Here is a 22,881-nt window from a genome sequence, read left to right as displayed (position 1 = left end):
CGGTGTTTGGTTTCACCCAAAAAGGGGGGGCGTGGTCGTTCTGGCGTGTGCCTGCTCTCATGAGTAGCGGGGTAACCAGCAGCAGTTTGTTGGTGGGTTTAGAAGCATGGTCGTGCCTACGTTTTTTCAGGGTCTGGCAGCTCTAACACCCGTGCCAGTTGAGTGTGGACGACTGTGTGCAGAGGAGTTCCAAAAGCCCCCCCCACCCCACCCCACCCCACCTCGCTATCGTGCCCGCAGCAGGAATGCGTGTGCGTGTCGACAATGACTCGTTCTCTCTTTCAGATCTTCCCAGGCGGAGCGTCCCGAGCAGCAGCAGCGGATTTTTAAATGTCTAACAGATGTCATTACAAGCTTAATGGAATAAATGACTGTGCTCTTGAATGTAAACATGTGGGACTTTCCCCAGACACATTAACAGCAAATTGTGTTTCCCTGAAAAAAAATGATGTCATACGTCGGCCTCTGTCTCAGGTGCTGTGTTCCTTTGTGTGAGCAGACGATTGTTCCCGATTTAAACTCTGAACTTTTCTCCCTCCAGGTGCTTTTAGAAAACAGCCACTTTTACCTTGACATCTTTTCTTCTGTGTGAATCTGTGTGTTGTCCACCTGACCCTAAAAGAATGACTCCCACTGACCCCCCACATATTCTTCTTTAGATTCTGTGAAATGTGTCATGGGCTATACTCAAAGGTTTACTACCATTGAACACCAAGGTAGTGCCACGCTCTGCATGGGTTCAAAGTCTCTGGTCTCGTTTGTGAGTTTTCTCTCGTTGTGCTGTTTTGGACATGTATACCGGCTTGTAGACATGCTTGGCTGCCGCAGCTTTCTTTGTTTTGACTCCACAAACATGAGCTGTAACTGACCACCCCTTTTTTCCTCTCTTTCTGTCTCTGTCCAACTGTCTCTCTCTCTCTCTCTCTCTCTCTCTCTCTCTCTCTCTCTCTCTCTCTCTCTCTCTCTCTCTCTCTCTCTCTCCTAAGCATGTCCAACAACAGTAAACTCTTGTGTCCGGCCTCTGTCCTCTCTCTCTCTCTCTCTCTCTCTCTCTCTCTCTCTCTCTCTCTCTCTCTGGATGTGTTCTTGTCTGAAGAGCAGCATTCCTCTCGTCTCTTGGTTCCCTTTTTTTGCATTTTGATTAATCAGACACAGGCCTCTACAAAGTGTTTTTGTGAAATACTACCACTCCTAAACAAAACGGCTTACCTTGCATTGAATTAATAGTCAGGTGTCAGGTTTGTTCTCGCAGGTTTTCTCTTTCTCTCAGAAACACTTTTTTATTTTTACCAATGCTGGCTCGGTACAGGTTCACAGTCCAGTATGTCAATCATTACTGACGCTCATGTCATTGTGACTTTAGCTGTGTGCGTTAGCGTCAGGGTTCAGGCCTGTGGACGGACTCTAGATCAATGCCATTTTAATATCCATTCATTTTTTACTGGAGAATGAATAAATTCAGCAGCACAGAAGTGAACCTGAACTGAAGGAGTTTGGCTTCTGCTGTTTTCACTTTAAATATAAAGTAGTGAGGACTTCGACTGTTGTTTTGAGGCTGACTTAGTGTAGAAAAGGGGTAAAACAACTTACACTTAACTGGTTTTAAGTTGTAATTTGCCTACTAGAAATAACTGCACAAGACCTGCACGTGTCTCTGAGAGTTTCCCCCCTCACTGATGATTTTTTTTGCCCCTAAAACTCACCTATTATTGACCCAATAAAAACCCGTGTTGAGGTTTTCTTTTAAAATCTGTGCTTAAAATCCACGTGTTGAAATGAATAGCTCGAGTGTGTCATTGCTGAATGAGACTAAACGTATGCCCCTGTCCCCTCTCCCTCCCTCCCTCCCAGATCCGGGTGGTGAATGCATTCCGCAGCTCCATCTCCCTCTATGAGGGGCTGGAGAAGCCAGAGTCGCGATCATCGATCCACAACTTCATGACCCACCCCGAGTTTCGGATAGAGGACTCTGAGCCCCACATCCCCCTCATAGACGACACAGACGCAGAGGACGACGCTCCCACCAAGCGCAACTCCGCCAGCCCCCGCAACGCCTCGCCCACGCCGCCCTCACCCTCGCCCAGCAACACCGCCGCCCCCACCCCGCCGGTCTCGCCCTCCCCAAACCAGAACAATAACGCTGTGGAGAGCAGCAACCACCTCCTCCCGGAGGGCCCCAAATCAGGAACCCCCTCGGCCCCGGGGAGCCCCCTACACAGCCTGGAGACCTCCCTTTGATCGGACCCCGCCCTCCCTCGCTCTGCACGTCACCACCACTTTTCTACCCACCACCAAGGAGCTCGACTCGGACTGAACGCAGGAACACTCGCAGTGGAGAGACGAAGGGCTAGACGGAGAGGGGAGTCCGGTGTGAGCTCGGCGTGGGCTGGACTCAAAGAACAGCAAACATTCAGAGGAATGTACGGCTTGGTGTGGATGCTTTGGTCTTCTTTTCTTTTTGGTTCTTATTAACACCCCGCACACGAGGACTCCAGCCCTCCCTCCTGACAACTTTTGTTTCTCTCGGTAAACAAGGGGTGATTATAAACTCAGATTGAAAGTGACCTGTTTTTCTTATTCTATTATTAATATTATTATTATTATTATTTTAATTGAGAAGGGGAGGCGCTCCCTCCTGGCTTGAAGATCGTCTGTAAGAAATCTGAAAGAACCTTAGCTTCTCTTTTATCTGAATGGTGTTGTATATTTATCTCTTTGGCCCTTGCTCATTCAAAACGTATTTCTGCTCCATTGGCTGTTAATATTTTGAGTTATTTATGTTTTTTTTGGAAAAAAAGCAGGTCTGTTTACAAAGTTTGTAGATACTTTTTTTCTGTTTGTAGGCAAAAGAGCTTCCTGATGTATGATGCAGAAAAGTGGGACAGAAAAAACGATGAATGAGAGGATTATTTCAGATACTGCTGTATTTTCAGGAAAAAGGGTGTTTCTATTGAAACTTAACTATTTTTGCCTGCAAGTTTTATTTGTTATATATTTGTAGATAAATATAGAAACCTCTAGCCAAACCGATAAACACTAAGGCTTGTATAGAAAAGAGGTCCACCGGGCGAGGTGCTTCTCACGAGAGTTGGGACAGGGAAAGACGATTCGGGCCTCTGTACACTAACATCGCTATAAATATTTACTTCTTCCATTTCTTCGATAGTTTTTTCATGTGCACAAAACCTTCTGGAGTTCTGGATTCTCTTTTTCATTCATTATGTTGTGTTTGAGAATTTCCACATGTTGAAAGGTTCACTCATTAAAAGGGATTTGTTATTTTTTTCTTGGAGAATTAACCCGGGGCCCCGTATTTAACAAGCATCTCGGAGCTACGGCTGAAAATGGGAGCGGGAGACAAAGTCTTACCTCAGAGTCGGACACCAGGTCCTTCAGAAGCCTCCTGCGCTCGCTTTCAGCACAAAGTCCAGGTTTTCCTTTTTAGATTTCTGTGTTTTTACAACTTCACCTAGTTGTTATTAGTTTTACTAATGCGGAGAATTAAAAATCGCTGAACTAAAACATTAAGGCTAAAAATTTGTTTCTGCCAAAACTCACAAAAGCATTAAAACGACTTTTACACTTCATTAGCTTTAAAAAAAATTAATAATAGCATTTTAAACCAATAGTTGAAAGTTGCGCTATATCACAAACTGTTCATCCAGTGCACCTGGAGTAAACGTGAATGTGCCTTGGCTTTAATGATAACAATAATTTAGATGATGCTTGGTTCTGTCATTCACCACGTTCAAGAAACAGGTCAAACCAAATAAACCTCGTTCTTAAAACTTTAGGATTTCCTGCCTCTGGATGCTTGATAAATATGGCTCCTGTCATCAGTTTTTGAAAAAGATCTGTGGATTATTTTATTTCAATTTTTTGTTACTTATTTCCCAGCAAAACGTCAGGCCATCTGCCAACGTACGACACTTACATTTGTTTACTCAGGCATAGAAAAAGTATTTTAATTTAAAAGAAATCCATAAAGACAGAAAGAAACCTTTTAACTTCAGATATTGTGTATTTAGATAGTCAAACATCGTCCTGGTTTTAAAAGAAAAAGAAAAGCAAGTGAATTATTTTCATATTTCATTCAATCTTTTCGATCCACACTTTAGGAAACAAAACTTTATTTAACTCTTCTAACTTCTTCTTGTTTGACCTTTTGAAAAAATATCAAAAACCGAGGAAAAAAAGATTTTTTGTTTTGTTTTGTTCTTTTTCTTCAGTCCTGTCCCAAAAAGACTCCATCATGAATACATGTTGCTGCATTTGATCCGTTTGTGAGATATTTTTGACACCTGATGTACTGGAATTGCTAAAGAATTTGGTCATGTGCATTTTTCAAGAATAAAGACTATAGGCATACACTGGTATCTAACAGCACAGGGTACTTTTATTTCATAGCGTTCCTCGGTGGGGGGGTGGGGAGAGAAAAAAAAAGGGATTTTGATACAAATCACAATAAAAGATGTACCTTTGTATTTTTATGACGATACTGATGATACCTTTGCGTCGCACTTACAGCGATTTTGGATGATTTGACACCAATCACATTCTACGGGGAGGGGGTTTGGCCACTAAAATGTGTGTTGTTCTGGAATATTCATCTCAGGGTGCAAATGGTGTGAAAGAGAACAGGCTTCTGCTTTTGTTTGTTGCTTAATTAACTGTTTTGGGGGGGACGGTGCTTGTCGAACCACACGGGGTCGAGTCGCGGCGGCAGGCTGCAGATTGTACCTGCAGCCTCCCGGACGCCTCTACCTGCAGGGCCGTGGACGGGGGGGGGGGGTAGAACATGGAGGTCAAAAAATGTTTTCAAATCACAGCGTTCTCTGAGGAGATGGGTTTTTGTTTTTGTTTTGTTTTTTCCCCTCTTGTTTTACAGATGACAAAACAGCAGCTAGGATATACATATGCAGAGTGAGGAAAAAGTCGAGCGGAATCTACACGAGGAGTTAGTTCTGTAGCTTCTTCCTGTAACGGGAACGAATGTTTGTTTTTTTTTCCATCTGTTTTATGGATTATTATTTTTTTATCTTTTAACATTTGGAAATAAAAGTACTTCATGTCTGTTTATCTTGAGCATTTTAAATGGATATCGTGATTGGATTTACATTTGAAACTTGTCGAGTAATGTGTATGGTTTTTAAAAATAAAAAATGTATTTAGCCTACCTGCAGGGCCATGTTGTCTTTTGTCTCTGTGCTCAGTGGAAATCCTACATTTCTGTTTATGTTTGCAGAAAGTCTCAAGTCAAGGGGATTTTTCTCTCGGCTGCTTTTCTGCATAACTGCACAATTTCCAACTGTTTTATAACCAGTGGATTTTAGCTCATGAACAGAAGCAGATAAATCAGTGTTAAAGTATAAACTGACAAAGTCGATGCAAACTTATATTTGCATTTAACCCAAATTGGTTTGTTAATGGCAATGAATTAAAGATTTTGTTCAGATTTAAAAAAATGTCATTACTCTTATTTATTACCATTTTTCTTTTTTACATTTTTCTCAATTTACATTTTAATTATATTTTACTTTTTTACCTTTACTTCAATAATTCATTTATTGAACTAATCTAATATTTTCTACTGAGTGTGATTCAAGGTAATATTTAATATTGTTTTCTTTTAATGGGACTTTAAGTGACATCAAACGTTCACATGTGAATATTTCACATTCAGCAATATGGAGTAGTGAATTAGTTTTTGTGTATATGTTATATCTTTGAACATAATTCTTAAAAAAACATGCAATTCATTTATTCATTTTAGTTGTTGGGAAGTAATGAACAAATTTAATTTTATATCAAGTGCTTAAATCACTTTTGGCTTTGGAGCGCAAAGCCAGTTGCCAGAAAGAAAGACAGACTTCATCAAACTTTAAACAGGACTGAGGTTATAAACATATATTTTCATTATTGATTAATCTGCTAATTAACTTCTGGATTATCAAAACAAAAGAAATAGGAGAAAAATAAACTAATAATTTCGCCCTATCTATCTATCTATCTATCCTGAGGACATGTTATTACACATCCACACCAGCAGGGGGCAGTAAACTTCTCTGATCTTCTTCTCTGTGCACTTTAAACCTGTCAACCTCTCAAAGATCGTGTAGGCGTGTGATGACTCCCTCCGTTTCCTGACCAGGCACAGTAGCTGCCCCCCTGCAGGCAGCTGGACTCTCCAGCCTGAAAAGCAACACATATTAAAGGAGTCAGAAAGTGGAGCGGAGTGAGAGCTCTGCGTGTGTCTCCCCTCCCTGTGCTTCCGCTCTGCAGTAATGGGTCGTGAACACAGGACGAAGGTTGAACACTGATCCGCACATTTCTGTGAGTACTGAGCTTCCGGAGTCTCCACCGACCAGGACCCTGCTCCATCAGGGCTGCGATTGGCTTGTTGTCAAATCGCTTATGCACCCTGCAGGTGCACATGATCGTGCACGGTCATGCACGACTGTAAACAGTGTAGGTGCAGCGATGCGTGCATGTGATCACACCTGTGTGCACGATCTCTCACCTGCAGGGGGGAGACTACAACCTGGAGCTGCACTGTAATAACCTGCCCCTTGTGTTGTTGTTGTTGTGTTGTTGTGTGTCACCTGCAGGGAGGAGACTACAACCTGGAGCTGAACTGTAATAACCTGCTCCTTGTGTTGTTGTTGTTGTGTTGTTGTTGTGTGTCACCTGCAGGGAGGAGACTACAACCTAGAGCTGAACTGTAATAACCTGCCCCTTGTGTTGTTGTTGTTGTGTGCCAGCTGCAGGGAGGAGACTACAACCTGGAGCTGCACTGTAATAACCTGCCCCTTGTGTTGTTGTGTTGTTGTTGTTGTGTGTCACCTGCAGGGAGGAGACTACAACCTGGAGCTGCACTGTGATAACCTGCCCCTTGTGTTGTTGTTGTTGTGTGTCACCTGCAGGGAGGAGACTACAACCTGGAGCTGCACTGTGATAACCTGCCCCTTGTGTTGTTGTTGTGTTGTTGTTGTGTTGTGTGTCAGCTGCAGGAGGAGACTACAACCTGGAGCTGAACTGTGATAACCTGCCCCTTGTGTTGTTGTTGTGTTGTTGCTGTTGCTGTGTGTCAGCTGCAGGGAGGAGACTACAACCTGGAGCTGAACTGTAATAACCTGCTCCTTGTGTTGTTGTGTTGTTGTTGTTGTTGTTGTTGTTGTGTGTCAGCTGCGGGGGCTGCAACCTGGAGCTGCACTGTGATAACCTGCTCCTTGTGTTGTTGTTGCTGTTGTGTTGTTGTTGTGTGTCAGCTGCAGGGGGGGGGCTGCAACCTGGAGCTGCACTGTGATAACCTGCTCCTTGTGTTGTTGTTGTTGTTGTGTTGTTGTTGTGTGTCAGCTGCAGGAATGACACTGAGCTCATCATGAGAGAGTGGTGGATCCATGTGGCTCTGATCTGTGTCCCCCTGGTGGCCGTTTACCTGCACATCCCCCCGCCGCAGCCGTCACCTGCCCTGCAGCAGTGGCACAGCTCCGGGGAGGAGTTCACCTTCAGAGGCTGGACGGTCTTCTATAGAGGCGAGTATATACTTTATATCTTTATATACTGTCACACTTTACATACTTTATTTTACACATCACTGTAGTTTACTGAACGTTGTGATGAAATATATCACAACAGCAGCTTTTTTAGTCGTAATGCATCATCTTCATCAGTAGGTGGCGCTCGCCCAGTTGTGTCATGTTGTCATTTTTTAAATTAAGTACTAAAAAGCTCTTCTTGTTAACGTTAGCGTACAAACACGCGTGATGATGAACACGCAGAGAAAATCAGAAAACGACTTTTTCTCTCTCAAGCAATCAACTGATTAAAACATTTGTCCAGTGACTAATTGATAATTGACTCATCATCTAAACCTTTTATTGACCCCAAAATTCATGAATCACGTCTTTCCTCAGCATTAGTCACCTTCACAAGACTCCTTGCACCAAACAACATATTTACCTCTTTGCTTATTGTACTTTATGTGATTGTTATATTATGATTGTTATATATTATGATTGTTTTATATCATATTGGTGTGTGTTCTCCTCTGATCAGACTCCTACGGGGCTTTGGGAAGCTCTGATGTCATCATTCTGCTCCACGGCTTCCCCACTTCCAGCTACGACTGGAACAAGGTGTCCACTGCACAGCTCCGTCAAAGCGTTCACGTTTCGTCACCTCGGCAGAGACGATACAAAACTATATGTGATTTTTCTTCTCTCGTCACAGATCTGGGAGCCGCTCACTCAGCGCTTCAATCGAGTCATTGCTCTGGACTTCCTGGGGTTCGGCTTCAGCGACAAACCGGTGAGTAAAGTTTCCGTTTAAATGTCGTGCAACAAAACTATGAGAATTCACTTCATCCATTATTAAATCTATCTTTCCTGCTGGATGCTCTTTTTGCTAATTCCCTCGTGGGCTTCCCAGCGACCACACAGCTACTCCATCTTCGAGCAGGCCAGCGTGGTGGAGGCTCTGGTGGCCCACCTGGGTCTGAGCCACCAGAGACTCAACGTGCTGTCACATGACTACGGAGACACCGTGGCTCTGGAGCTGCTCTACAGGTGTGTGTGTGTCTGTGTCTGTGTGTGTGTGTGTGTGTGTGGGGGGGGGGCAGTTTGTATAGACACACTGAAAACTGTCTAAACTCATTCTCTCTGTTGTTTTCCCACCAGGAGCGACCAGAACCGCACAGGTCACCTGACCTTCAACAGCCTGTGTCTCTCTAACGGAGGTTTTTTTCTTTTACTGTGCTTTTATAATAATAATAATAATAATAATATGCTGTATTTATAAAGCAGAAAATACATTGAGCAATTACAGCATTTAAACCTGCAGGGAGACGATGGATAAAACATCTCATTGAAAGCTATTTTATAAGAGCGTGTTTTTGAAAGTGACAGTTGTGACACTTGTCGTTTCCCACAGGAATCTTCCCAGAGACACACCACCCGCGGCTGCTGCAGACGGTGAGTCACCTTCGTCTCCTCCGACCTACTTTTGCCGAGCGAGAGCTTAGGAAGACGATGCGTGAACGGGGGAAGAGCGGAGGATGTTTGACATTTTTTGTTTGTTCTTTTATTCCCAAAAGCTTCTGAAGGACTCCGGCTTCCTGTCTCCTCTTCTGATGCGTCTCACCAACTACATGATCTTCCAGAAGGGGTGAGCAAGAAGCAGAGGTCGTTTCCATGGTGACATGAAAAGCATCAGTGTTTACATTTAGTCGTCTTTTGCTTCCTCTTCTCAGAATCGGTGACGTGTTCGGTCCGTACACGCAGCCCACGGACGCCGAGTTCTGGGACATGTGGACGGGTTTGCGCCACAATGACGGCAACCTAGTTTTAGACAGGTGTGTGTGTGTATGTGGTGTTCACGCTGTGTGTGTGTGTGTGTGTGTGTGCGCGTGCGCTCACTTGTGCTTCTCTCTTCTCTCTGTCAGTGTTCTCCAGTACATCAACCAGAGATTAAAACACAGGGAGCGATGGGTGGGCGCGCTCACTTCCACCTTCGTGCCACGTGAGTTTGTGCAGCTACAGCACACAATGGCGTGTGTGTCTGTGTGTGTGCGTGTGCATGTGTGCATGGGTGTGTGATGAAGTAATCAGAGGTTTGCGCAGGACAAACATTTCCTTAAGGTGTGTTGAGCCAGCAGCCGCCTCGGCCCAGAGAGCCGCTGACGCTAAGCTGCTTAACCCAGTGGGGAGCGGCCTCGTGGTCCATCTGTGATCCAGAGTTTAGGAGGGAGGGGGCAGGCGTGTGTGTGTGTTCACATATTTCTGTGTTTTTAAGAAAACTAAAACTCTGGGAAAATGACAAATGAAACAAACAAATGTCTAAATGTGTTTAATTATGCAGCTGTCAGTTTCTCTTCTATGCTGTTTAACTCTGGACCTTCTCCATGTGAATCCTCCCTCTTCTCCTCTGTCTTCTCTCGCAGTGCACATGATCTACGGACCCCTGGACCCAGTCAACCCTCATCCACATTTCATCCGTCTTTACCAGTGAGTGAGGTTTTCAAAAAAATATGTTCCCTGACTTTGACTTGAAATTCCAATGCTGCCATTTTTCTGTGGTGAACCAGGGTTTACATGGTCAAGGACATAATCAGTTGCCACTAAGCCACCAGGGCTTTGTCTGTCCTCTTGATGTTACATCTGAGATCTGTGTCTCGTCCCTGCAGGCAGCTGGTCCAGAGGTCCACCTTCACCGTCTTGGACCAGCACATCAGTCACTATCCTCAGCTGGAAGATCCCACCGGCTTCCTCAACGCATATTTCAACTTCATCCACTCTTTCTGAACGATGCTCAAACTGGGACGAATCATCACATGTGGTGAAAACACCACCACCACGATGATCGAGTCCCAACTGACGGGTTCATTAACCAGCATTAACCCCAGAGATGTTAGTTACTGCCGTAGAAGACTTGAGATGAGCTAAATAAACAAGTAATGCAAACTGAGTGAGAAATGTGTTGAACCCTGTGAGGAAGCATGATAATGTCGATTAGATCTAATTGTGTGAGGTTTTAGATATTTTAGGGCATAATGATAGGAATGAAAAGGGGACAGAACAAAGTCGGAATCGAACCTGCTCAAACCGCCATATTTTGGGCACCTGCTCCACCTGCTGAGCTGGCAGGGGTCCGCTGGTGCAATCTCATTTTGATTCCCTCCATATTCTGTTTGTCGGGTCCTGTGATCAGCTGCATTTGGCCTGAATTTTGATATGATTTTCTACATTTCTCTTGTCAATGAGTCTTCAAATAAACCTAGTTTTGTAAAAAATCATGTTTGTGCAACAAATTATTCCAGGGTTATTTCTTTAGGTCCTGAACTGACATGGAAATATTATATTTCCTCTGTTTTCCCATGATAACGAGTTAGTGAAGTATGGCTTCCATTATCTCGTTATCTCTAGATAACAAGTTAATTCTCATTATCTCCAGATTACAAGATTATTATGTCGAGATAACGAATCTTTGTTTTCTAATTATCTCATATCGAGATAAGTAAATTATCTCGTTATCACTGGAAAACAGGAATTTAATGTATGATCCCATGTTAGGCCTTCTGTAGTAAGGTGTCACAAAGGTCATAAAATGAAAAAGGCTTCAAAAAAGGTCATTAAAAAATGAAAGTATAGTAAGGCGTCAAAATCCTGTTTTGACCTTTATTGAAGATTTGACAGATCCAGGAGCAGCAGAAAGTATAAAGTCAAGAAGAGGAAACACCTACGTTCACGCACTAGATTTAATAAAACATTAATGACATTTTTCTGGTTGGATGGTGTCGGCGTAGTAATTACAACATTATATATATTTAATTTTAGAGCTGTGAAAAAAAAAAGTGACGGTTCAGAGGGTTCGCCGTGCAGACATGACATTACGGTAGCGGTTGGCACAAAAGCTGCGCCGCGAGCGCTTCAGCCCACGGACGCCAGGATGACGTCCACGACCGTCTCTTCCCCGCTGCGGACCGTCACCTGCATGGTGACGCCGTCGGCCAGAGCGAGGCGGGCGCGAACCAGCACGTCGTGACCTCCACGGAACACACCTGGGGGGGGGGAGGAGGAGGGAGAGGGGCCAGTTAAACAGATGTTGACCGATTGATCACATCTGTCAGAGTGTTTTATAAAATCTTAGCATCCAAAAATATCTTTAGTGTTTAATGAGAGACAACATCTTACATATATTCTTTTGCATTTCAAGAGATTACATTTAGGAAGAAGCAATTTGTCTGAAAAGGTCTGAGACCAAAGAGTGACACTCGACACCCACCAGCCAGGAAGAGGACGTGCGAATTCTTGTTTTCGGGAACTTTGTCCGAGCGCTCACACGGCTGCATTCCCAGGAAGCTGATGATGTTACCCACCGCCTCTGTACATGGAAAGCACACATTAGTCACATAACACCGAGTGTCAGTTAATGCACCAGTCGAAAAATGATATGGAAGCAGTTATTCGAGAAAATATCCAAAAAGTACAGATAACTTTTGTTAACTTTTTGTCAAATACAAAAAGTAAGTGAAATATTATTTTCAGCCTAAAATCTTTGACTTCTCCGTACCGTCTAGAGTTCGTACAGACGCGAGGGCAAACGTCTCCTCCTTTTCAAATTCGTCTCCCACTTCATCCCACGCCGCTCCGAAGTTTGGTTTCAACACCTTCTGGATGTGATCTGCGACGGTCACCTCCAGATCCTCCAGCTGAGGAAGAAACACGAGAGCAGTCGGTAACACACGTAAATAAAAGAATAACATTGTTTACATTGAGGAAGATGCACAGCTCAGTGTGATCACGTACCACGTATTCGTCGTCGTAGCCGTCGTCGTCGGGCTCTCCTGTGTTGGGGTCGCAGTCTTTGACGAGGTACTTCATAGTGCAGCTGAACGTGCACGACACTGAGGAACAGACATGGACACACCAAGCTTTTCTCAAATCAGCTCTTCCTCATATTCAGAAATTGCTGTATAACTTAGTGATCTAGAAGTCAAACGTTTCTTTGACCAGTGTTCCTACCAGCTGTGGGGTCGTCTTCGGGCAGGCGGACCAGAGTGTAGGTGGACCCGGGATGACTGTAGGGGAGCGTGGCGGCGGGGATGTAGTGTATCACCTCGTAGGATTCTGACGGCTCCATCTGCACAAGGACCTGACCGAAGAAAACCACACGTTCACAACTTTGAAAATTCCGAATACTAAAAGTAAATTGTGAGGATACATTTGACCGAATCCTCGGGAGAAACCAAACGAAGCTGTGTAAGTGCTGGTACCTTCTGCAAGAGCTGGTCGTTCAGAGTGTTCGTGCAGTCGAACTGGAACACCATGTGTCGGGCGAAGGTGTGTTTGATGCAGCGCACCACGTATTCGGTCTCCGCCTCCGTCAGCTGCACCTGGTCTGAGGACTTGAAGAGCGGCCCGAGACCCTGGAACTCCGTGATGGCCGCCAGTTGCTCTGTGAGGGGGACGAAGAGGCAGAGACAAATTAATATTACAGAAAATTAAAGGTTAAGGCATCATGTACGTCTTGAATTCCACGACGGACGGGTGGTGGTTATTATCGTACCCTGGTAAATGTCCTGGCGCGATGGGGTCAACTTGTCTGCAATTTTGCTGGATGCAGACATGGGGGTGATGTCTGGGGAGAAATAAACAACTTTTTACAGACACTTCTCGCAATGATATCAAAGTACGACAACCAAGAGAAACCCTTCGTCGTACCTGACTTGTGCTCTGTGATTGGAGTGGTGGCCAGGGGGACGGACTTCATGTCGAAAGGTTTCTCTGAGGGATCTAGAGTGTACTGGTGGAGGGACTTCTCCAGGCCGGGGATGGAGACGGACAAACCTGAGAGAAGCAGGAACAAGAGAAAACTGTCAGGCTCAACGTGCAATGGCAATTTTTACATCCAGATTCCATGACTGATAAACACAGAGAGAAGTGGCGTGTGCGTGTGTGTGTGTGAGTTACCGTTGAAGATGTAGGCAGCATTCAGAGCCTTCTGCTTCTGCTGGAGCACGTTCATGTAGAAAGTAGCTCTGTCACGCACCTCATCATCACTGTCCATCATGCACCTGGAAGAACAAGAGGCGTCACATATTCACCACCACTGCATGATCCATTTTTACCATCTTATTAAAAATCCACTAATTTTGGGGGTGAAAATGTATTTCTCAGGTCCCTCGAGGTCAATATTTTATCCAGAAAAATGAAGAAAACACAGTCACAAATGGATGAAGACAACAAAAGCAGATAAATGAAGTACCTCTGCATAAGAACCAGGACACTCGGCAGCAGGTCGTCGTTCTGAGCTCCGAATTTAGCCAAAGCGCTGACGGCAGCTGAGAGTGGAGAAAGAAACCAAACACATTTACAGCCCGTTTCAAAATGTCTCGAAGGACTCACTGGTAAACAGGTTGTGATGTGTCCGTCTGTGGATGTTAAACGATAAAGTCTCCGGAGTCTCACCTGCACGAACGGCCTCGCTCTCCAGCACCACTCGGTTGAAGATGAAGCGGATGTACTTGGAGGGCTGCGGCGTGCGCGGGCCCTCTTTGCCCAGCAGGTGCAGGATCTTGGTGGCCAGCACCGTGTGCTCGCAGTCCTCGATGAACTCGCACAGGTGGGCCAGGCCCGTCTCCTTGCTCTCGGGGTTCTCCTCGATGATGCTGATGATGCAATCCACGATGGCACGCTTGTAATCGAACCCGCCCTGCAGGGAGAGGAGAGGGGGGGTCACTGGATGGACATTCCTTTTTTGTTTTGTACAGGTAAGTTTTCTGTAAAGGTAATGAAATCAGCTCCTAAAGTCTGTGCTCTGTTAAATATCCACTTACGTCATCTCTGAGCATGTTGGACAGGAAGTTCATCATGACGCTGTGCTTCCTGGGATACTTCTGACACAGTGCGCTGATGGCCTGCACCACCACCACCTGGAGCAAACGGGTATCAGCGACAGATTGAGGATGAAAAACATTAGAACAAAAATAACAGGATTTAAAAAACGGGTACAAAGCGATGAAATTCGTATTAGAAGTTAATCTTTCATGGCCACAGACAGACGCTGAAATCCTGGGATAAAAATAGATCATCCTGACAAGTTGAGGACATTTCAGCAGGTATCATCTTTTCATTCATTACAGAAATATAATGGTTTTGCTATCAAGCACAGGATGAAATAAGACTTCGAAAACAACGATTTCTGACCTTGAACTCGTCGGAGATCTCGGAAACAAACGAGGAGATCTGCTTCATGAGTCGGTCCACGCTGCTCTCGCTGCCCGTCTTGAGCAGAGTGGTGATGGCGAGCGTGGCGATGCTACGGTTGGAGTCGGTGATCAGGTTCTCCAGGTCCAGATTACACGCTGTGACGGCTGAGGGATGCTTCATCGCCACCTTGTGGACACAAAGACAATTTCAATAAAGGTCTTGAACTATTACAATAAAATATTTTGCTTTTGAAGAATAAACTTGTCCTGTAAAGAACTTGTATGTGATATCATTTTAATACGTGTGTAGTAACTGAATTATGATGCATATTAATTCTTATACATGAAAAAAACAGCCATGTAAGTGGAGTGACAGAGTGAAGCTGTACCTTGTTGAGGGTCCTGACTGCAGCATATCTCAAAGCAGCTTTAGGAGAACTGCAGAAGAGCTGCAGCACTGCAGGGGGACACACATGTTTTTATTCATTAGCATGTAACATAAATAGTCACTTTACAATATCACTAAAATATCACTGTACAAAGAGAGTGAATGAGAAGTGAGTGAAGGACGGACCTGACACAGCGGGGGCCAGCTCTCTGGCAGTGCAGTTGGGCATGTGGACGATGGCAGACGCAGCCTCATACACCACCATCTCGTTCTTGTTCCTCAGGCAGCTCTCGATGAAGTCAAACAGGGGGCTGTCATGACTGTAAAGATAAAGTTAAATGCCATGAATAAGTCATCACTGTGGAATCAGCTGCTCTATTCGAGGACCCAGACGTCCCTGTGCATTTCTACTGATTGTGTCACATGACAGCACGTCCACTCACCCCCCCTCGGTCTCGTCCAGCAGCTTGCTGGCGATCCGGATGAGCATGCAGTACGCGAAGGGAGACTTGAGACCAGACTTGGTGAACTTGTTGAGCATCTTGGTGACGGCAAGTCGGTCGTTCTTCCTGAGATGGTACAACAGGCCCAGGGCATGGTACTGGAGGACGGGACAAAAAACAAACAAACTAAATGAATATACGCTTATTTAATCTCTACATTTATTATATATCTTTCAAAATCGCAATAACTTCATTATGTTGGTTTCTTCTCACCTGAACCATGATATTGTCACTAGAAGCAGCTTCCTGGGCTTCATTCACCCATCGCTTCACCACGTCATAGCTCATCTTCACCATGTGCTGCACACACACACAAACAGAAAGACACACCCTGATTAAACAACGTTACATTAACCACATGGTAACACAACAATTTGAAGTCAAATCTGATGCTGTCTTACCAGTGACGACACCAGAGCAGAACTGGACACACTGGGCACCTTGTCCACAATAGCCTGCTTCATGTATCTCTCAATAGCCTGCAGCATGGTGGTCTGTGGGGAAGACAAAGGAAACATGAGGAAAAAGTGCTTTCCTTCTTATTTAGGTGCATTTTGAGGATTCACAGGGTGGTTTTGTATGTTATGGACTAAAAGCAAAGGAAGAGATGGGGAGAGAGGACAAGTGCTCACATCTGTGATCCTGCAGAGGGCTCTGATAGCTGGTCCTCTGTATACGTCCTCCTTCCCAGTCATGTCCTTGGTCAGGCTGGAAAAGACCAAACAAGACATAATTACATGACATAAATCAGATTGTTGTGCATCAAGTATCCTCGAGTTGTACTGACACTTTCTCCTTTTAGTCAGCCAAGAAAAGACAAGTCCTCTGTGAGACACCACTATGTCAGGTACAAACCTGCTGGTGACAATGATGACATCCTCGGAGATGTTGGCCATCTCTTTGATGGTAAGGTAGCACATCCTCCTCAGGGTTTGCTACGAGGGAAAGAGAGCACAAACTTACAATACAGCATTTCTACGTTAGCAAAATGGAACCTATAATTAAAACAGATTTGATATCTTACATCATTGGACTGAAAGAGCCTGGTCATGGCAAAGAAGGCCTCGGTGGCCTCTGTGGTCCCGAAATGCTCCCCCTGAGGAAACAGAGAGAAGCAAACACAGTGAGAGAGTGTTCAGACGTCAGTGAAAAGCTCCGTAACCGTTTTCCACACAGATGTTTTCACCTGGTTGAGGAGGTAGATGATCTTGGTGAGGATGTGGAGGCATTTCCTCGGGTTGATGGGCGTCTCGTTGAAGATACGCGCCTGTGAACGACAAGGGGGTCAACTGATTTAATGTCTGTGCGGCGATTGATATAATTCAACATCTACTTTCATTTGTGCAAATCGTGTGTTTTCAGGGAAAAAAAACAGGTGCAGACTTTACCTCCTGCAGCACAGCGCTCTTCTCCAGGTGCTGGAACGGGTTGGACCCGCTTCCTGCGAGGCAGAGCAACACGGTCAGTGATGTTAACCTTTGACTTGTTATTGCACTGAACTGTCATCAGACACAACAACACACGAAGGACGCAGAGGTGACGTGGGCTAATGCTACACGTACGTGTTAATGCAAGGTGTCAGGTGTCTCCATTCATTCAAAGCACCAGGAGTCATCCATATAAACACAGGGGAAGCTAATGTCACAGCGGACAAGTCAGACAACGACCAGACATCACAACACCCAGCTGACACCGACCTGCTGCAGTTGAGCTAATGCTAAACATCAACCGCAGCTAAACCCCGACGGGAGGAGGTGATCTATCTGCGGGTTAACAGCAGCTGCACCTCCGCTAAAAATCTGCATTAAAACATCTGCTGCATTAAAGTTAATAAATCAGAAAAGTCCCTGTTACACTGAGCGTCATCTCTCCTGACAGCTACTTTAGCTCGTTAGCTAACCAGCTAGCACCGAGTTAGCTTCAGCAGCGACCATAGGTTTTTCCATTCTTTCCTGCGCCGTCGCTTCTTTACAGTAATGAACTGACGATGTTAAAATCTCACCGGACTCCTCGTCCTTCTTGTCGAACTTCTTGATCATCGTGTCGCGGGGGACGTGTCGCTCTCAGCCTCGGTGAAGAGAGAAGCTACTTCCACGTAGCCGAAGAGAAAACTCACTTCCTGTTAGGGAGAACTCACTTCCGGTAAGAACGTCCACGTCGACGGATACTACGTCACAACCGTTCTGTACCAGAACCAGCAGAGGGCGCTGCTGCTACACAAGTCATTGATATTATATTATATTATATTATACTATGAATTTAGATAGTTGATGTTGCCTCTCATATAATACATCCATGATAGAAGCCTACGTCTATTATTGTGATTAATTACAATTATAAACATCCATTGATAATTATTTAAATAATTATAAACATTTCTTAAACGTAGATACTTTTTTAAGTTTATTTACGTTGAGAGTGTCATTTAGCTCAAGTTAAACTAATCTAAAAGTGTAGACAGTTTTAATCAAGACTATATTACAGGTTATATTACCATTCCATGCCATTCCAGGCCCAAGGTTTAAAATGATCCACTTTACAGACTTGTGTTTTTCCTGTTGCATGAAATTAACTATTAGATACACACAAAATATTCTTATTCTTATTCTTATTCTTATTCTTATTCTTATTCTTAATCTTAGGGTTCTAACCTAATATATTAAAATTACAATTTGATATATGACAGGACATAAAAATGTAGTAACATTTATGAAGCCCACCTTTTTGTGAATTAAGGTTTATACAGTGTTTCAGTGTAGCCAAACTGTGGCAGTGGACTTGAACCCTTAAACCCCTGATTGTTTTAGGTCCCAGAGGAGTTGCCCACTTTGACTGGGAGCCACATTTGAAAGATGAACAATGAAAATGCACTTACTGAACTTATTACACCAGCAAAGCAGCAGAGCTCTGTGGGGCTGCACCTGTGGATCTGATGTGTAGTTAACCCAATTGACCACAAGATGAAGACATTGCTCTGTCTTGCCTGAAGCAGGTGAACTCTTTAACCCCAAAACCCCAAAGCTGCCAAAACTAAATTTGTATAACATTAATACTGATACAAATTAAAAAGTGGGTCACTTATTGTTTGTCTTCAACATAAATACACAGTGTGATCAACTTCTGGATCTATTAAATCTGGTTAGAAAGAAATGTGATCAAGTCAAGTGGAACAATATGCGAATGACAGACAAACTTTTATATATTAATACAAATATGATAAGATAATCTCAATCAGTCAGGCTCAAGTGTCATGGACAGTAAAGGAATAATAATAAGTGAAAATATGAATGGATTGTTCATAAAGCTGCATAAATAAGGGCACATTTGATTGTTTCTTTTTCGTTGCTTTATTTGAGGAAAAATAATCCTTTATTTTGAGTTGTATAAAAATAACAGACATCTGATGAACACATACATTCCCATGCATTTGCATTTTGACTGTGTTTCATGATGTGTCGGTTGGTTTGTGTGTTTCACACTGAAATCTGGAGTCGTTACAGGTCCTCATGTGAATTTCTGAACAACAAATGATCAGAAACGAGGCAGCAAAGAGAAAAAAAACATGTAATCCTCTGAAATGTAATGTTATGATTATGCAACATTGGTCATTTGCAAAAGGAAATAAAAGTAAATGATAACTTTGTTCTTGTGGTTTAGTCCGAGATTGAAAATTTCATGACTCAGGGGTAAACTAAACCTATTAAGTATTCATTCTCCTGAAAAATAAAATCAGAGGTTTGTCCCGTACTGCTATAACAACAATAATAATATTAATAATAAAAACATGAAATCCTCTCTGCAGACTTGAAAGCAGTCTGCTGCAGAGTGAGAGAATCTGCACGTCTCTAATCTTTTCTCGGCAGAAATCAACAATCATCTTCATACAGATTTGACCTCGTGGCTCTTGATCTTATTCTGTCTTGACTCAAGATGCTGAAACTGGAAACAAGTGGATTTTCTTCAATCACATTATAACACAAATAAAACATTAAAAAATATATAAGTTTAGTATAAATAGGCTTGGAAATTTGCAGCAAAGAATATCGACTAATCAGTTTTTCATCAAATCTGTATATATTTTATATAACTTCAAATTTATGAGTTGGAATCCTGAATCATCATCCATCTTGGAGTCACAAGGTTTAATCTGTTCACATCCTTTATTGCCCCTATCATTATTATTATTATTATTATTATTATTATTGTCCCTAATCTGGATTGGAGCAAAAAAAAAAGATGATGAATACCTTTGATCTGATTTGAAACTTTCAGTAATCGTGACATTAGAAACATCTTTTACCTGGAATGTGAGAAAAACAAAATCTACCATTGCCCCGCAGAATCAGACCAATACAATTACTTTAAAAAGTGAATGAGAAGTAATCGATTACAGCAGAGTAACGAGGCGCACACTGGTCATGTTAGAATCAAACTTGTGTCCTTCACGGTCACTTTCTCCGTCCTATCTGCGCCAGGAGACGCGCGTTCTCGGCCGCCTTGGCGCGCAGGTTCTTGGCCTTGGCCACGTCGAACAGGACGTTCATGATGTTGGTGGGGACGTCCAGGGACAGGGTCAGTCTGCTCCTGCGGTCCCCTTTGCTGCTGTTGCGGAGCATCTGCCCCCTGAGCTTGGTCCGGCTCATGAAGCGGTAGTTTGCGGGACTCGAGGTCCTCTTGCCGCGGCCGGACTCGCCAGAGGAGGATGACGAGGAGGAGGAGGATGAGGAGAGGGAGGTGAGGTACTCCGCGGACTGCAGCAGGGACCCCCAGTCCTCCACGGGGGAGTAGCCCGGCTCCTCCAGCTGGTCGGTGCACAGGAGGTCGGAGCGGCTGTGGTAGAGGCGCAGGCACAGGCTGGAGGTCGGTGCGCACAGGACCGAGAGCAGCAGCAGGGTCTTCAGGGAGGACAGCATGCTGGCTCCCCTGGGACATGGAGGGTGGAGGACAAACATTCACTGCGTGCACGTGTAGGGTTTTTCTTTTTGTTTTGTGTTTTACTCTGAAGAATAAGAAGGATATTTTCTAAAAAAGGAACATTTTCTTTTCATAAAAGTCAATTAAACATGTTCATTTACGCACAGAACAAGCAGAAAAAACACTTTCTTCCATTTATCTATAGGACTAACCTCTTGTTTTAAGATGATATGATATAATCAGCTCACAGATGTGTACAAGCAACTTCCCAACTCACCACTCGCGTCCTGTAATAAAGAAAAAACTGTTGCAGATGTCAACCACTGCGTTTCACTGCAAAGAAATGAAAATCCAAACAGGCAAGAAATCCTCAGGAGTGACGACGACAAATCCTGGGTGTGATAGTGTGCGTGCGTGTGTGTGGTTGTTTGTGTGCGTGTGTGCGTGGGGAGGTCAGCAGTGCGCACAGTCTGACCGCCGGTGCGTCCTGCTCCTCCATCCCCACCATGCATTCATTTAGTAGCAGCCGAGGAACCGCAGCTCTACGCCAGCAAACACGTCATCCCGCTGCTGGTTCACACGGAGGAGAGGCTGCTCCTATTGGCTGAGCTGCGCTGATGAAGAGGTGGAGGAAGACTAGAGAGGAAGGGAAGTTGGTAAATGTGACCTGTTGGTGAACACGAGGCATCACGAGGCACACACACACTCACACACACACACAAATAAAAGTTTGGTTTTGTTTATCACATACTTTTTAGTTTGAAATGCAAGTGAATTGTTTGTATGCTTTTACAGAAGTTTCCCTTAAGTTAACACTACACACCAACACTACAGACTGACTACACGCTAATACTACTCACTAACACTACACACTAGCTACACACTAAGAACTAACACTACACACCAACACTACAGACTGACTACACGCTAATACTACTCACTAACACTACACACTAGCTACACACTAAGAAGTAACACTACACACTACCACACCAGGTCAATGTTATATTAGAAGCAGAGTCATGATCCAGTGTGAGACTGAGCTCACATTCAGGACCATGGACAGCTCCATGTATCATTGTGATATATTTTCATGGGACAATGTTAGGAACTCTTTCCACAAACATTTTCACAATTATGTACAAACTCTAAATAAAATGCATTGGTTAGTGGGTCAATTAGTCAATTAGTTGGTATTTATATGAATAATTAATCATCTGTTTACAATCATTTTCTCTAATGTGAAGATTTTATGATTTTTATTGTCACTGAAGTGAACATATTTTTGAACTAGTGATGAAATAAAGCAAACAATCTTAAACTAAGCTGCATTAGTGAATCAATTAGTTTCATTTTAAAGCAAAAACAACGTCAAACATTTTCTCAAATATGAGGATTTGGTGCATTTCTTTGTTTTATATGACAGTGAAGTGAATGTATTTTGGTTTTGAACCATTGCTGAAACTTGAACTCAGCACCTTCAACTGTTGGTCGATCAAGAAAATAACTTGCAGCTAAACTATTAAGGAACATGTTGGTGGCACTTTCTAATATGATGCTTTTAAATACGTGTTTATAAGAAGGGTGAGTAGATATTTGCTTCACCAATACTTGGTGTTTTACTCATGTTTTTACAGTAGTTCCCCTTAAGTAATCAATACACACCAACACTACACACTAACACTCCACTCTAAGAACTAACACTACACAGTAACTCATAGAAACAGTCATTAAGTGTTGTGTGAATGACACCATGTAACGTTAGTGTTTGACAATCGTACCCCGTGTGTATGATTTTCATGTTGCATATGTAGTTACTTGATTTCATAAGAGTGAAGATATGCGAGATATCAAAAGAACGTTGTGTCTTGAATCAAAATTCATAATTGAGCGTACGTGCAACAGACACCAGCACCACCCGCAGTGATGCTCCATGTCAGTCAGGAGAAAAGAGCAAGGAGGAAGCGAGAGGGCGTTGGGTCCGGGTCTAACGAGCGATTTGACTGTAGGATTAATATGACTGAGTCCTCACAGCTGGAGTAATGACACATTGTGTAACGAGATGTCCTCCCACTCTGAGGTGGAGTAATAATCTCCCCTCCTCAACCTCAATGGAAAAAAAATCACACGTTCATGCCTGTTGAGCCAGGAAATAATGGGCTGTGTGAAGGTGTATTTTTATCTTTTATATATTATTGGCTCTATTCTTCTACCAGTATCTATCTACCAGTAGACTGAGGTACTTTCATTTCATACAAAGACGTTTTAACATTTCCTTTTACTTTCACTGTCCCTGGTATCATAACCTCAAAACCTCAAACTTTTTTGCCAAAGTAATTTCAAATGACAGGTTTTAGAATTTGTGTTTT

At 43.6% G+C, this 22,881-nt stretch overlaps 4 protein-coding genes across 13 annotated transcripts in view; 2 read left to right on the top strand and 2 right to left on the bottom strand.

The window, feature by feature from the left end:
- atp2b1a (ATPase plasma membrane Ca2+ transporting 1a) overlaps positions 1-5,176 on the top strand; it is a 34,136-nt gene extending 28,960 nt beyond the window's left edge. For 2 of the 5 annotated variants that reach the window (XM_035147082.2, XM_035147081.2), the window contains one exon: positions 1,852-5,176. In XM_035147082.2, the coding sequence (XP_035002973.1) occupies positions 1,852-2,238 (387 nt within the window). In that variant the 3' untranslated portion in view covers positions 2,239-5,176. Of the gene's footprint in view, positions 1-659; positions 717-1,851 lie in introns of all 5 variants that reach the window. The other 3 variants (XM_035147085.2, XM_035147084.2, XM_035147086.2) reach the window with 2 other exon arrangements.
- A 987-nt stretch (positions 5,177-6,163) lies between these two features.
- mest lies at positions 6,164-10,798 on the top strand. 5 transcript variants are annotated; one of them, XM_035147669.2, is made up of 12 exons: positions 6,164-6,333; positions 7,363-7,535; positions 8,059-8,138; positions 8,233-8,310; positions 8,431-8,567; positions 8,679-8,737; positions 8,932-8,972; positions 9,095-9,165; positions 9,251-9,352; positions 9,443-9,519; positions 9,941-10,004; positions 10,184-10,798. In XM_035147669.2, exons 2-12 carry the CDS (start codon positions 7,382-7,384, stop codon positions 10,299-10,301), a joined length of 981 nt encoding a protein of 326 aa, XP_035003560.1. In that variant the 5' UTR covers positions 6,164-6,333; positions 7,363-7,381; the 3' UTR covers positions 10,302-10,798. The 5 variants fall into 5 exon arrangements, with proteins under 5 accessions (XP_035003560.1, XP_035003559.1, XP_035003562.1 ...); XM_035147668.2 differs by having other exon boundaries at positions 6,168-6,333; positions 7,357-7,535; positions 10,184-10,797; XM_035147671.2 differs by lacking the exon at positions 6,164-6,333 and adding an exon at positions 6,338-6,468 and having other exon boundaries at positions 7,357-7,535.
- A 344-nt stretch (positions 10,799-11,142) lies between these two features.
- copg2 (COPI coat complex subunit gamma 2) lies at positions 11,143-17,753 on the bottom strand. The gene is made up of 24 exons (XM_035147666.2): positions 17,601-17,753; positions 16,987-17,039; positions 16,785-16,865; positions 16,623-16,694; positions 16,454-16,533; positions 16,231-16,306; positions 16,000-16,092; positions 15,812-15,898; positions 15,539-15,696; positions 15,282-15,415; positions 15,097-15,164; positions 14,706-14,894; positions 14,336-14,431; positions 13,968-14,211; positions 13,765-13,840; positions 13,470-13,573; positions 13,221-13,346; positions 13,066-13,137; positions 12,773-12,954; positions 12,522-12,651; positions 12,306-12,403; positions 12,070-12,208; positions 11,782-11,880; positions 11,143-11,557 (listed from the first exon to the last, which is right to left on the bottom strand). The coding sequence occupies exons 1-24, from the start codon at positions 17,635-17,637 to the stop codon at positions 11,427-11,429; spliced, it is 2,625 nt and encodes an 874-aa protein (XP_035003557.1). The 5' UTR covers positions 17,638-17,753; the 3' UTR covers positions 11,143-11,426.
- Positions 17,754-18,949: 1,196 nt separating this feature from the next.
- ucn3l (urocortin 3, like) lies at positions 18,950-21,079 on the bottom strand. 2 transcript variants are annotated; one of them, XM_035147638.2, is made up of 2 exons: positions 20,725-21,079; positions 18,950-20,521 (listed from the first exon to the last, which is right to left on the bottom strand). In XM_035147638.2, the coding sequence occupies exon 2, from the start codon at positions 20,509-20,511 to the stop codon at positions 20,047-20,049; it is 465 nt and encodes a 154-aa protein (XP_035003529.1). In that variant the 5' UTR covers positions 20,512-20,521; positions 20,725-21,079; the 3' UTR covers positions 18,950-20,046. The 2 variants fall into 2 exon arrangements, with proteins under 2 accessions (XP_035003529.1, XP_035003528.1); XM_035147637.2 differs by having other exon boundaries at positions 20,790-21,079.
- Positions 21,080-22,881: the final 1,802 nt, after the last annotated feature.

This window comes from Hippoglossus stenolepis, chromosome 22 (genome assembly GCF_022539355.2).
Source record: "Hippoglossus stenolepis isolate QCI-W04-F060 chromosome 22, HSTE1.2, whole genome shotgun sequence".
Taxonomy (NCBI): Eukaryota; Metazoa; Chordata; class Actinopteri; order Pleuronectiformes; family Pleuronectidae; genus Hippoglossus; species Hippoglossus stenolepis.
The sequence above is the reverse complement of the archived record's forward strand: the minus strand, read 5'-3'. Positions and strand labels throughout refer to the sequence as shown.

Bases quoted from the DNA above. Each gene is read 5' to 3' on its own strand.
- mest (XM_035147667.2), top strand. From the start codon at position 6,415: ATGCACCCTGCAGGTGCACATGATCGTGCACGGTCATGCACGACTGTA. The intron at 9,166-9,250 runs GTGAGCAAGAAG...TCCTCTTCTCAG, and splicing joins TACATGATCTTCCAGAAGGG to AATCGGTGACGTGTTCGGTC. The intron at 9,353-9,442 runs GTGTGTGTGTGT...TCTCTCTGTCAG, and splicing joins GGCAACCTAGTTTTAGACAG to TGTTCTCCAGTACATCAACC.
- copg2 (XM_035147666.2), bottom strand. From the start codon at position 17,637: ATGATCAAGAAGTTCGACAAGAAGGACGAGGAGTCCG. The intron at 12,955-13,065 runs GTACGATAATAA...TCCCCCTCACAG, and splicing joins GCGCCAGGACATTTACCAGG to AGCAACTGGCGGCCATCACG. The intron at 12,404-12,521 runs GTAGGAACACTG...TCTGTTCCTCAG, and splicing joins CGAAGACGACCCCACAGCTG to TGTCGTGCACGTTCAGCTGC.
- ucn3l (XM_035147638.2), bottom strand. From the start codon at position 20,511: ATGCTGTCCTCCCTGAAGACCCTGCTGCTGCTCTCGGTCCTGTGCGCA.